At 47.8% G+C, this 12,815-nt stretch overlaps 1 protein-coding gene across 2 annotated transcripts; it reads left to right on the top strand.

Annotated features, from left to right (window-relative positions):
- Positions 1 to 298: 298 nt before the first annotated feature.
- On the top strand, positions 299 to 12,475 carry PDCL (phosducin like). 2 transcript variants are annotated; one of them, XM_029063895.2, is made up of 5 exons: positions 309 to 392; positions 7,642 to 7,683; positions 7,904 to 8,074; positions 10,981 to 11,162; positions 11,714 to 12,475. In XM_029063895.2, exons 3-5 carry the CDS (start codon positions 7,909 to 7,911, stop codon positions 12,263 to 12,265), a joined length of 900 nt encoding a protein of 299 aa, XP_028919728.1. In that variant the 5' UTR covers positions 309 to 392; positions 7,642 to 7,683; positions 7,904 to 7,908; the 3' UTR covers positions 12,266 to 12,475. The 2 variants fall into 2 exon arrangements, with proteins under 2 accessions (XP_028919729.1, XP_028919728.1); XM_029063896.1 differs by lacking the exon at positions 7,642 to 7,683 and having other exon boundaries at positions 299 to 392.
- The last annotated feature ends 340 nt before the right edge of the window (positions 12,476 to 12,815 follow it).

The following is a 12,815-nucleotide window of genomic DNA, read 5'->3' as shown; positions in this document are numbered from 1 at the left end:
TGTCCCCCAGCGCTTAGAACAGTGCTCGGCACCTAGTTAGCGCTTAACAAACACCAACATTATTATTATTATTATTAAAATGGGGATTAAAAGTGTGTGAGCCCCACGTGGGACAACCTGATGACCCTGCATCTCCCCCAGCGCTTAACAAACACCAACATTATTAACAAATCTCACCATGTTTCACATCGCCTGCCTGCGGCTGGGCCGACGGGCGAAGCGAGAAGGAAAAGGGCGGGGCTGATTTGTCCCTTCCCGGCTTCCGTCCGAGGCCGCGCCCCCGCGCATGCGCAGCGGGCCGCGCCTCAGCGGGCGGGCAGGAGCGTCCTCGGCCTCCGCTGCCGCTCCCTCCGGCTCCCGGCGCCGCCGCTCGGCGAGGCCCTCGGCGTCAGGTAGCGGCCGCCGCCGCCGCCGGGGGGGGCGGAGAGGAGAGCGGCGATGGGGGCGGGGGGCGCGGCGGGCCGGGCCTTCTCGGCGCCCTCCGCCTCTCCCCGCCCCGCCGGGGGCTCCCTCCCTGGGGCCGTTTCCGGTTGTGGGGGGAGGGGCCGGGGAGGCGCGAGCGGCCCCTGGGCGGGCGCGAGGACCGCGCATGCGCCCGCCTTCATTCATTCATTCAGTCGGATTTGATGATAGTAGTGATGATGATGGCATTTGTTAAGCGCTCACTAGAGAAGCTCATAGTGATGGTGCTGTTTGTTAAGCGCTCACCAGAGAAGCTCATAGCGATGGTGTTATTTGCTAAGCGCTCACTAGAGAAGCTCATAGTGATGATGCTATTTGCTAAGTGCTCACTAGAGAAGCTCATAGTGATGATGCTATTTGCTAAGTGCTCACTAGAGAAGCTCAGAGTGATGGTGCTACTTGCTAAGCGCTCACTAGAGAAGCTCATAGTGATGATGCTATTTGCTAAGCGCTCACTAGAGAAGCTCATAGTGATGATGCTATTTGCTAAGCGCTCACTAGAGAAGCTCATAGTGATGATGCTATTTGCTAAGCGCTCACTAGAGAAAATAATAGTGATGGTGTTATTTGTTAAGTGCTCACTAGAGAAGCTCATAGTGATGGTGCTATTTGCTAAGCGCTCACTAGAGAAGCTCATAGTGATGATGCTATTTGCTAAGCGCTCACTAGAGAAGCTGATAGTGATGGTGCTATTTGTTAAGCGCTCACCAGAGAAGCTCATAGTGATGATGCTATTTGCTAAGCGCTCACTAGAGAAGCTCAGAGTGATGATGCTATTTGTTAAGCACTCACTAGAGAAGCTAATAGTGATGATGCTATTTGTTAAGCACTCACTGGAGAAGCTAATAGTGATGGTGCTATTTGTTAAGTGCTCACTAGAGAAGCTAATAGTGATGATGCTATTTGTTAAGCGTTCACTAGAGAAGCAGTGTGGCTCAGTGAAAAGAACGTGGGCTTCGGAATCAGAGGTCATGGGTTCAACTCCCGGCTCTGCCACTTGTCAGCTGTGTGACTGTGGGCAAGTCACTTCACTTCTCTGTGCCTCAGTTACCTCATCTGTAAAATGGGGATTATCTGTGAGCCTCACGTGGGACAAACTGATTACCCTGAATCTGCCCCAGCGCTTAGAACAGTGCTCTGCACATAGTAAGTGCTTAACAAATACCAACATTTAGAGCCCCGGCTCAGGAGACAGAGGTCATGGGTTCCAATCCCGGCTCTGCCCCTTGTCAGCTGGGTGACTGTGGGCAAGTCACTAAACTTCTCTGGGCCTCAGTGTCCTCATCTGCAAAATGGGAATGAAAGACTGGGAGCCTCACATGGGGCAACCTGAGTATCTTCTAGCTACCCCAGCGCTTAGAACAGTGCTCGGCATATAGTAAGCACCTAACAAATACCAACATTATTATTATTATCCCGGCTCTGTCACTTGTCAGCTGTGTGACTGTGGGCAAATCACCTCACTTCTCTGGGCCTCAGTTACCTCATCTGCAAAATGGGGATGAAGCCTGTGAGCCTCATGTGGGACAACCTGATTACCCTGTATCTACCCCAGCGCTTAGAACAGTGCTCTGCACATAGTAAGCACTTAACAATTACCAGCGTTATTATTATTATTACTATGTGCCAAGCACTGTTCTAAGCACCAGGGCAGGGGGGGAATAGAAGCTCATCAGGTTGTCCCCTGTGGGGCTCACCATCTTCATCCCCATTTTAATAATTGTGGTATTTCTTAAGCTCTTCCTTTGTGTCAAGCACTGTTCTAAACTCTGGGTAGAAACAAGGTCATCAGCTTGTCCCCCTTGGGGTTCACCAACTTCACTTCCATTTTAATAATTGTGGCTTTTCTTAAGAGCTTCCTATGTGCCAAGCACTGTTCTGAGCACTGGGTAGGAACAAGGGTCATCAGGTTGTTCCAAGTGGGACTCACCATCTTCATCCCCATTTTAATAGTTTGGTATTTCTTAAGCGCTTCCTATGTGCCAAGCACTCTTCTAAGCGCTGGGTAGAAACAAGGTTGCCCCCCGTGGGGCTGACCATCTTCACCCACATTTTAATAATTTTGGTAATAAGCACTTCCTATGTGCCAAGCACTGTTCTAAGCACTGGGTAGCAACAAAGAAAACAGGTTGTCCCCTGTGGGGCTCACAATTTTCATCCCCATTTTACAGATGAGGTCACCGAGGCAAAGAGAAGTGACTGGACCAAGGTCACCCAGCTGAGAAGTGGCGGAGCCGGGATTAGAACCCATGACCTCTGACTCCCAAGCCTGGGCTCTTTCCATTGAGCCACGCTGCTTCTCTATGTGCCAAGCACTGTTTTAAGTGTTGGGATAGACACCAAGTAATTAAGTTGTCCCACAATTGTAATTAGGTTGTAATTAGGGCCCACAGTCTTCATCTCCATTTGACAGGCGAGGTAATTGAGGCACAGAGAAGTGAAGAGACTTGCCCAAATGATAGTAATAATAATGATAATGGTATTTGTTAAGCGCTTACTATGTGTCAAGCACTGTTCTAAGCACTGGGGTAGATAGAAGGTAATCAGGTTATCCCACGTGGGGCTCACAGCTCTAATCCCCACTTTACAGACAAGGTCACAGGCTCAGAGAAGTGAAGCGACTTGCCCAAGGTCACACAGCTGACAAGTGGCGGGGCTGGGATTAAAACCCAGGTCCTCTGACTCCCAAGCCCGGGCTCTTTACACTAAACCGTGCTGCCCTTGCTTTGTGATCTTGGGCAAATCACTTCACTTCTCTGGGCCCCAGTTCTTTCATCTAAAAAGGGAGGATTAAACACCTGTTTTCTCTCCTGCCTAGTCTGTGGGCCCCAGGTGGGGCAGGGACCGTGTCTGACCTATCTGACCCTGCACTTAGTACAGTATTTGGCACAGAGTAAGTGTTGATCAAATGCCATTATTATTATTATTATTATTAATAAGACTGATAAACCTAGAAAGAGTTTATAATTCTGCTTATAGTATGGTGGTGTTTATGAAACCAAGAAATAGTGTAGAATTTTGGCTGTAATGCAGTCAACAGTTTAGAATTCTGCCTGTTGTAGTTATGAGTGCCTACTGGGGCTCAAGAGGACTGTATTAAGCTCCTGGGAGTGTTCAGTAGCAAAACAGATACAGTTTCTGTCCTTAAGGAATTTATGAGCTAAAAAGGGAAGCACATACACTGGAGGAAAGTGGACAGATAGGTGAATAAGTGCCGAAATAGGATACATAAATTAATATATAAAAAAATGTTGTGGTTGGCTGTGAGTGTGTAAATGCTGAGGCATAAAATGGGAGGGTATGATTTGGGATTTAAAAAAATGAATCAGGGAAAACCTCAAGGAGGTGAGGTACAGGAAGGTATTGAGGATGGAAGAGGTGTACTTCGGCAGATATGAAAGGGGAGGGAGTTCTAGGCAGGAAAAAGGGCCTGAGCAAGAGGTTGAAGGCCAAGAACACGGAATAAGGCGGTGAGAAGGTGAGCAAAAATGCAAGCAGGAGTGCGGTGGGAGAAGAGACTAAGACGGAGAGAGCTGATTGAGTGGGTTGTAATGGAGTGGTTAGGTAGCAGAGTGTGAGAATGAAAATGAGTTCAGTTTCAGGTGCATTGAGCTTTAGGTGCCTGTTGGACATCCAGGTGGAGACATCTTGGGCGCCAGAGATGTGCAAGATGGCAAAGACGGTGAGAGGTTGGGGCTAGGGAGTTAGGGGGAGATGGTAGCTGAAGCCATGGCAGCAGATAAACTCCCCAAGGGAGTGAGTGTAAAATGAGAAGATTAGAGATCCTAGAACAGGATATGGGGGATATGCATGATTAGGAAGTGAGTGGTGGAAGAGAAGCCAGGGAAAGACACTGAGAAGGAGCCACTGGAGAGATTAAAGGAGCCAGGAGAGAGCTATATCAGTAAATCCAAGGTTGGATAGTGTTTCCAGAAGGAGAGGGGTCAGCAGTGTCAAAGATGACTGAGAGGCAAGGAAGATTAGGATAGATCGGTGAGAAGACCGTCTGATGATCTTGGGAAGTGCGGCCTCAATTTTGAGTGAAGGGGATAGAAACCAGATTGAGAAGGTCAAGAAGGGAGTCAGGGAGAATTGGTAGGCAGCCAGACTATATCCCCTGCTCAAGGAGTTTGGCTCGGAATTGGAGCAAGGAGATAGGGTGGTAGCTGAAGGGGGCACTTAGATCAGAGAAGGTTTTGCTGTGAGCGTGCATAAATCACAGACTGGATCCATGATGATCAATCAATCAGTTGTGTCACTCACTGTGCTCAGTGCTTGGGAGAGTACGATGTCACAGAGTTGGTAGACACAGTCCCTGCCCTCAAGGAGCTTACAGTCGAGATGGGTAGGCAGACATTAATGTAAATAAGTAAATTGCGGCTCTATACGTGAGTGCAGTGGGGCTAAGGGGATAGGTGAATAAAAAGTGCAAATCCAAGGTAACGCGGAAGCGAGCGAGAGAAGGGGAAAGGAGGGCTTAATCGGGGAAGGCCTCTTGAAGGAGTCGGGCTTTTAATAAGATTTTGAAGGTGGGGAGAGTTGGGTATGAAGAGGGAGGGCTTTGCAGGCTAAAGATAGGATGTGGGCAAGAGGTTGGCAGTGTGATAGATCAGTACGGTGCCTGGCATCCAGTAAGCGCTTAACAAATATCACAATTATCATTATCATCATCCATACATATCCCCCTCGACTGTAAGCCCCTTGCATGCAGGGAACGTATCTAGCAACTCTGTTTCTTGTACTCTTTCAAGCGTTTAGTATAGTGCTCTGCATGCAGTAAGTGCTCAATAAATACAAGTGATTGAAATGGTTATGCCCATGCACCTGGCATCAGTCAGAGTGTGATCCTACCACCTTTCCCTGCCTCGGCCTCGGCCGTACTGGGCCATTCTGTAGAATACTAAGTGTCTCTTTGTGTTTCAGCAGTTTTACATAATTTAGTTAAAAAAAAAAAAGTGGCATTGGCATAAAGCATTCGGCTAAGGGCAGTTATGACAATACTGTAGAAATGAGCAGTGTGGCCTCTTGGATAGAGCACGGGCCTGGAAGTCAGAAGGACCCTGGTTCTAATCCCAGCTCCATTACTTGTCTGCTATGTGATCGCGGGCAAGTCACTTCGCTTCTCTGTGCCTCAGTTACCTCATCTGTAAAATGGGGATTAGGACTGTGAGCCCTACGTAAGACACAGACTGTGTCCAAACTGATGATCTTGTATCTAACCCAGCACTTTAGTAGTGCCTGGCACATAGTAAGCGCTCAACAAACACCATTAAAAAAAGAAAGAAATGGTACTGCAAATGTTCAGTCCCGGTGGTATCTTTGAACCATCTGTTCCCTAGCAGTTAGTTCTCATCGGCTCAGGGTTACCATCATGTGATTTTCCAAATAACAGGAGGTTCTTCAAGAACACAATTACTGCTGTGTAGCAGAAATGACTGCATATGAAGAATTTTTGGTTAATAATAATGGTGTGTGTGAAGCCCTTACTGTGTGCCAGGTACTGTACTAAGCCATGGATACTGGGTTTGGCTTTGTTTTGGCTGCACTTCATATTTAATTTCAGAATTATACCAGCCCTGGCACTCTTTATGGAGTTTCTTGTTCACCTTCAGGTGGGCTTTCCCTTGTCGAAAGGGCGACCTTTTCCTTGGATGACTTATTTGACCCTGACGGGCAGGGTTTTTCTGTGGCTACCTGTTATCGTTTAAGGGTTTGCTCTCGACTGTAAACTCACTGTGAGCAGGGAATGTGTCAGTTTATTGTTTGTTGTTGTATTGCCGTCTCCCAAGCGCTTAGTACAGTGTTCTGCATACAATAAGCACTCAGTAATAACAATTATAGTGTTTCTTAAGCGCTTACTAGATGCCCTATACTCTACTAAGCACTGGGATGGATAAAAGCAAATTAGGTTGGACACAGTCCCAGTCCCACGTAGGGCTCACAGTCTCAATCCCCATTTAGCAGATGAGGTAACTGGAGCATAGAGAAGTGAAGTGACTTGTCCAAGGTCACACAGCAGACATGTGGCAGAGCCAGGATTAGAGCACATGACTTTCTGACTCCTAGGCCCAGGCTCTATCCCTTACACCGTGCTGCTTCATACTGTTTAATGAAAGAATATTATTATTAAGAAGCCTTCCTTTCCCCACTTTATTTGCATTCATTCATTCATTCATTCGGTCTTATTTATCGAGTGCTTATTGTGTGGAGAGTACTGTTCTAAGCACTTGGAAAGTATAGTACAGCAAAAAAGAGAGACATCCCTGCCTACAAAGGGCTCGCAGTCTAGAGGGAGGGAGGGAGACAACAATACAAGTAAACAGGCATTAATAGAAATAAATAGAATTATAGGTATATGCATAAGTGCTGCCTTCCCTTCTGAATCATCATTGCCTCTGGTCTGTACCCACTAAGCCCTTTGATTCTCACCCCACCCCGCCTTAGCACTTACGTACACATCCTTATTCTCTGCCACTTTTCTTAAGAATGGTACTTGTTACACATATACTATGTGCCAGGCACTGTTCTAAGTGCCAGGGTACATAAAAAATAATCAGGTTGGACACAGTCCCCTAGTACTTGGGGCTCGCCATCATTTTTTCAGGTGAAGTAACTGAGGAACAGAGAAGTTAAGTGATTTGTGCAAGGTCACACAGCAGCCATGTGCCGGGATGGAACTCAGGTCCTCTGATTCCCAGACCTGTCCCATTTCCATTATTCTGTTCTATTCCATTCCGTATTTCTTATTTCCATTTCCATTCCCCTCCTTGAGGGCAGGGATCATGTTGTACTCTCCCTCCTTGAGGGCAGGGATCATGTTGTACTCTCCCAAGCCGGCTGTGCAGTGCACTGCGTACATCAAGCACTTAATAAGTACCACGGATTTATTGATGTAGGTAGCGTCCCCTTAAACAGCAGAGGAAATGAGTGCTGAAAAGTTGCCTACTCTCCCCTAGGACACCTACATTTTAGGTGAGGCCTTGATAGTTTTTGCCAGTAGAAGAAACAGACCTGCAGTATGGACCAAAGTATTCCTTCCCACTGTTTTCAGTGAGATATACTGTGCTGAGTTGGAAAGTTTGAATTTGAGCCCTAGAAGTCTTTGGAATATGAAGAATTCCACATGTTTCAATGGGAAATGTTAACTGAGGCATCATTTTTTTTTACCTGCCGCTTCAGATTTTGAAAAGGACCCAGTTCAGATCAGAGGAGGAGAAGCAGGTAACCACCATGTGCTCAACCTCATTCTTCAGGGTATGCATTAGTAAAAGTGTCTTACAGTCCCCCTAGACTGTATGCTCGTTGTGGGCAGGGATTGGGTCTGTCGTATTGTACTCTTCCAAGTGCTCAGTACAGTGGTCTGCCCACAGTAAGAGCTCAGTCAGTCCAATTGATTGTGAAGAGAGGACCCGAATGAAACAGTTGTGCTAACCTCCTTTAGGAACAATGACGACGCTGGACGACAAGCTCCTTGGGGAGAAACTTCAGTACTACTATAGCAGTAGTGATGATGAAGACAGCGAGAGGGAAGATAAGAGCAAAGGAGCCACACTGGATGAATCTGTCCCAGGAGAAGCTGAGCTGGGCAGTGATGGCCTCACAGTTAACACAGGTAAAATAATACAAAACCCTGCCATGGTTCGGAAGTACTTTTCCCTCTTATTTGCCTCTTCCCTGAGGATCACAGAAAGGATCCAGAGAGTCTGCATTGCCTAGTGAATAGAGCCCGGGCCTAGGAGTCAGAAGGTCTTGGGTTCCAATGCCGGCTCTGCCACGTGTCTGCTGAGTGACCTCTGAGCAAGTCACTTCACTTCTCTGGGCCTCAGTTACCTCATCTGTGACATGGGGACTAAGACTGGGAGCCTCATGTAGGACCTAATGATAATAGCAATAGCTGTGGTATTTATTAAGCGCTAACCTGTGCCGGGTACTCTTCTGAGCACTGGAGTAGATACAAGACAATCGGGTTGGACACAGTCCCTGTCCCACATAGCGTTCATAGTCTTAATCCCCATTTTATAAACAAGGGAATTGAGGAATAGAGAAATTAAGTAACTTGCCCAAGATTCATTCATTCAGTAGTATTTATTGAGTGCTTACTATGTGCAGAGCACTTTACTAAGCGCTTGGAATGTACAAATCGGTAACAGATAGAGACAGTCCCTGCCCTTTGACGGGTTTACAGTCTAATAGGCAGACAAGTGATCCAGCTGAGATTAAAACCCAGGTCCTTCTGACTCCCAGGCCCCTACTCTATCTCATAGGCCATGCTGCTTCTACAGAACGGGATTTGTTAAGCGCCTTTTCCTTGCCAGGCACTGTACTGAGTACAGATATAAACTGATCGGACTTGAACACTGTCTGTGTCCCACATGGGGCTCACAGTCTTAACCCCCATTTTACAAATGAGGTAATTGAGAGTCAGAGAACCTGGGTTCTAATCCCAACTCCATCACAAGCCTGCTGTGTGACCTTGGGCAAGTCACTTCACTTCTCTGTACCTCAGTTCTCTCTTCTGTAAAATGAGGATTCAGTCCCTGTTCTCCCTCCTAACTCTACTATGAGCCCCCTGTGGGACCTGATTATCTCGTATCTACCCCAGTGCTTTGTACAGTGCTTGACAATCCATCCTTTTCTTATGGTATTCGTTAACAGCTTAGTAAGTACTAAGCACTGGGCTAGAGACAAGCTAATCAGATTGGATATAGTCCGGGTCCATATCAAGAAGCAGTGTGGCCTAATGGATAGAGCATGAGCCAGGGAGTCAGAGGACCTGGGTTCTAATCCCAACTCCTCTTCGTACCTGCTGTTTGTGACCTTGGGCAAGTCACGTCACTTCTCTGTTCCTCATATTCCCCATGTGTAAAATGGAAATTCTTCGCCTGTTCTCCTTCCTAAGTAGACTGAACAGAGACTGTGTCCAGCCTGAGTGTTCTCTATCTACCCCAGAGTTGAGTATAGTGTTTGGCACATAATAAGCACTTAAATACTGTTATTATTATCATCATTTATTACCCAGGATATTTAGGTGTGGTGCACCATATTTTTACGTAGTGGCAAAATGGTCTTTGGTCTTCTGTGACCTTCCCGATGATGTTGAGTACTCGGTTGCCCTTTTCGGCTGCTGGGACCCCATGGGCGGATGACTTAAAGGAGCAGTCGATAAAAATCTCTCTCAAAGGTCTCTCTCCTGAACCGAGAGCGGCAGCGGCATTTACCCACCGGGCCACATGACGTTGCACTTACTCACTCTCAAGCACTTGTGCCATTTTTCAGCTGTGTGAGAGCTTCCTCCCCTCTCAGGATCACACCTGGAGAGTTTCCAGTACTCTACCAGTCTCAGCTCTGGGAGGGAAAGTCAAATAGAGGCCTACCCTTTCCATTCGTAGCTTTGCCTGTGGCTAACGTGTGGAAGGCAATCTGCTACGAGTCAAAGCTCACCCATGCTGGGCAGCAGCGGCATGGGAGAGAGTTGAGGGCGGAGACTGTAGTTTACCGCGCGGAAGGCGGCCACGGTAAACCACTTCCTTATGTTTACCGAGAAAACTCTATGGATGGACTACCAGAATGATTGCAGATGGAGAGCAGGGTGTTCTGGGAGAGATGTGTCCGTGGTCGCTCTGGGTCGGAAATGACTCGACGGCATAAGACAAGAGCTTCTTGGGGTAAATCCCTACCTTGATGGCGTTTCACTCCCACCCTTCCCCCCCTTACCGCGATAACATTTTGTGTCATCTGCGGACCGAGGGAGTTCACTGCACAAGCTTGCTTTACTTTTAAGTAATGAATTGGATCATTTGTGGACCTCTAGACTGTAAGCCCGGTGTGGTCAGGGATCGTCTCTCTATTGCTGAATTGTACTTTCCGAGTGCTTAATGCTCTGCACGCAGTAAACGCTCAATACAGTCGAATGAATTTATAACTGTGAATCTCCCTGGCGTTTTCCCACTGGAAAATGTTGCCACAAAGTAGACCAGAACATTTGTCAGAGCATATAAAGCTGACCCTCCGCCACTTGGGAGGCAGTCACGGGGGTCGAACCCCACAGTTAAAGGCAAAGCGAATCAGCAGCCGGGTTTCATGTCTCTGAGACAGAGGGATTTCTTCCTCACGCATTCTTGTCTCTTAAGGCAGATCGGAAGCTCCTGATCAAGCGTCAGATGTGTCCTTTAGAAGCCCTGTCTATTTCTCTACCCCGGGGGAGTGCCGTTGGCCCGTAGGCTCTCTGAAATACCTTGGCAGCCTTTTCTGTGACCGGCGCTACAACCCCAAGGCATTTGCGTCATGGCATTATTTTTTCTATCACTCTGGGGCCCGTGGAGAACAAAAATGTCCGGCACGTAAGCCGAAAGCGCCTCTGGGAAGGAGCAGCCAGTGCCGAGCCCTGCTGAGTGAAATGCGTTCTCCCAGCTTTCTTTGTTTCTGAGAACTTGGAGTGCCTGAGTAAACAATGCTGCAGAAATTTGGCATCATTGTTTCCGCCTGATTCAATTATGATTGATGGTCTCCTACCCTCAGGTCCAAAAGGTGTGATTAATGACTGGCGGAGATTTAAGCAACTGGAAACAGAACAGAGAGAAGAGCAATGTAGAGAAATGGAAAGACTTATCAAGAAGCTGTCTATGACCTGTAGGTCTCATTTTGATGAAGAGGATGACAAACAGAAACAAAAGGAACTTCAGGAGAAAATCAACGGGAAGGTAATTGTGTGACCCGTGTGGACCCCCCAAACTACCCTCGGTTTCAGAGACGAAGGGAAAGGTGTTACACACGTGTCATTGTTCAGTCGTTCAGTCATATTTATTGAGTGCTCATTGCATGCAGAGCACTGTACTAAGGACATTCTTTGTCAGTAGCTTAGATGAGTAGGGGTGGATGATTTCTGGGGGTTTTTTAAATGGTGTCTGTGAAGCACTTACTATGTGCCGGCACCATACTAAATGCCGTCCTGAGCTAGTCTGGTTGGACACAGTCCCTGTCCCACGTGGGGTTCTCGGTCTTAATCCCCATTCTATAGATGAGGTAACTGAGGCCCCGAGAAGTGAAGCGACTTGCCCAAGATCACACAGCAGACGAGTGGCGGAGCCGGGATGAGGACCCAGGTCCTTGTGACTCCCGGGTCCCTCAGACTTGGCACTAGCCCTGCTGACCAGCCAGGGGGTTTCCGGCTTAAAGGTGAACTGCTCTAGGGTTTTTGCAGGGGTCCCATTGGAGGTCTGGGTTTCCTCCCTTGTGTCCGCACATCTTGCAGATGACGCTGAAGGAGTACGGCATAATGCAGGACGGCCAGGACGACGAAGCGTTCCTGCAGCAGTACAGGAAGCAGAGAATGGAGGAGATGAGGCAGCAGCTTCACAGCGGGCCCCAGTTCAAGCAGGTCTTCGAGATTCCCAGCGGGGAGGGCTTCCTGGAAACGGTCGACAAGGAGCCGAAGAGCACACTCGTCATTATCCACATCTACGAGGACGACATCCCGGGGGCTGAGCCGATGAACGGCTGCATGATTTGCCTGGCCGCCGAATATCCGGCCGTCAAATTCTGCAAAGTCAAGAGTTCCCTCATCGGGGCCAGCACCCGTTTCACCAACAACGCCCTCCCGGCCCTCCTCATCTACAGGGGCGGAGAGTTGATCGGCAATTTCGTGCGCGTCACCGACCAACTAGGAGAAGATTTTTTCGCTGTGGACCTGGAAGCGTTTTTGCAGGAGTGTGGTCTGCTCCCAGACAAGGATGTTGTGCTTTTGACTTCTGTGCACAACCCAACCGCATGTTATAGTGAGGATAGTGATCTGGACATAGATTGAAACCACAGCGCAAGGGACCAGTAGCGGAAGAGTTGGAGGTGCAGGTGTCCGTGGCGTGTATTTCCGTACGATTATTTTTGTGTCTTCCTGTGTGCTTTGGCTTCTCACCTGTCCTGCATTACTTCCTTTGTTGTGTGTGTAAAGTCAGAAGTTCTCACCATTTCTTAAATTACATCAATAAAATGTCCTCATTGTGTAAATAAGCATAAATCTGAGCAGTTTATGGGGCTTTGACTCTGGCTTTTGCATATACCCCTTCCCATCGTCATCCGTTTGTATTTTCTTATCATCTACGGGATCTATGTCACTGAACCGAGCACTCCCAATCATGGCAGGCTGGTATTCACTCCAGGTTTTTTTTTTTTAATGGTATTTTGTTAAGTGCTTTCTAGTACCAGGCACTGTTCCAAGCCCTGCGGTAGATACAATGTATTTCGGTTGGACAGAATCCCTGTCTCACATGGGGCTCACAGTCTTAATCCCCATTTTACTTCATCAGGAGGGGTTCAACCTATGCTCTGGTTTGGTATTAATGTGTTTAGATGTTGGG

Source organism: Ornithorhynchus anatinus, chromosome 4 (genome assembly GCF_004115215.2).
Source record: "Ornithorhynchus anatinus isolate Pmale09 chromosome 4, mOrnAna1.pri.v4, whole genome shotgun sequence".
Taxonomy (NCBI): Eukaryota; Metazoa; Chordata; class Mammalia; order Monotremata; family Ornithorhynchidae; genus Ornithorhynchus; species Ornithorhynchus anatinus.
The sequence above is the reverse complement of the archived record's forward strand: the minus strand, read 5'-3'. Positions and strand labels throughout refer to the sequence as shown.

Bases quoted from the DNA above. Each gene is read 5' to 3' on its own strand.
- PDCL (XM_029063896.1), top strand. From the start codon at position 7,909: ATGACGACGCTGGACGACAAGCTCCTTGGGGAGAAACTTCAGTACTAC. The intron at 8,075-10,980 runs GTAAAATAATAC...TCCTACCCTCAG, and splicing joins TGGCCTCACAGTTAACACAG to GTCCAAAAGGTGTGATTAAT. The intron at 11,163-11,713 runs GTAATTGTGTGA...CACATCTTGCAG, and splicing joins AGGAGAAAATCAACGGGAAG to ATGACGCTGAAGGAGTACGG.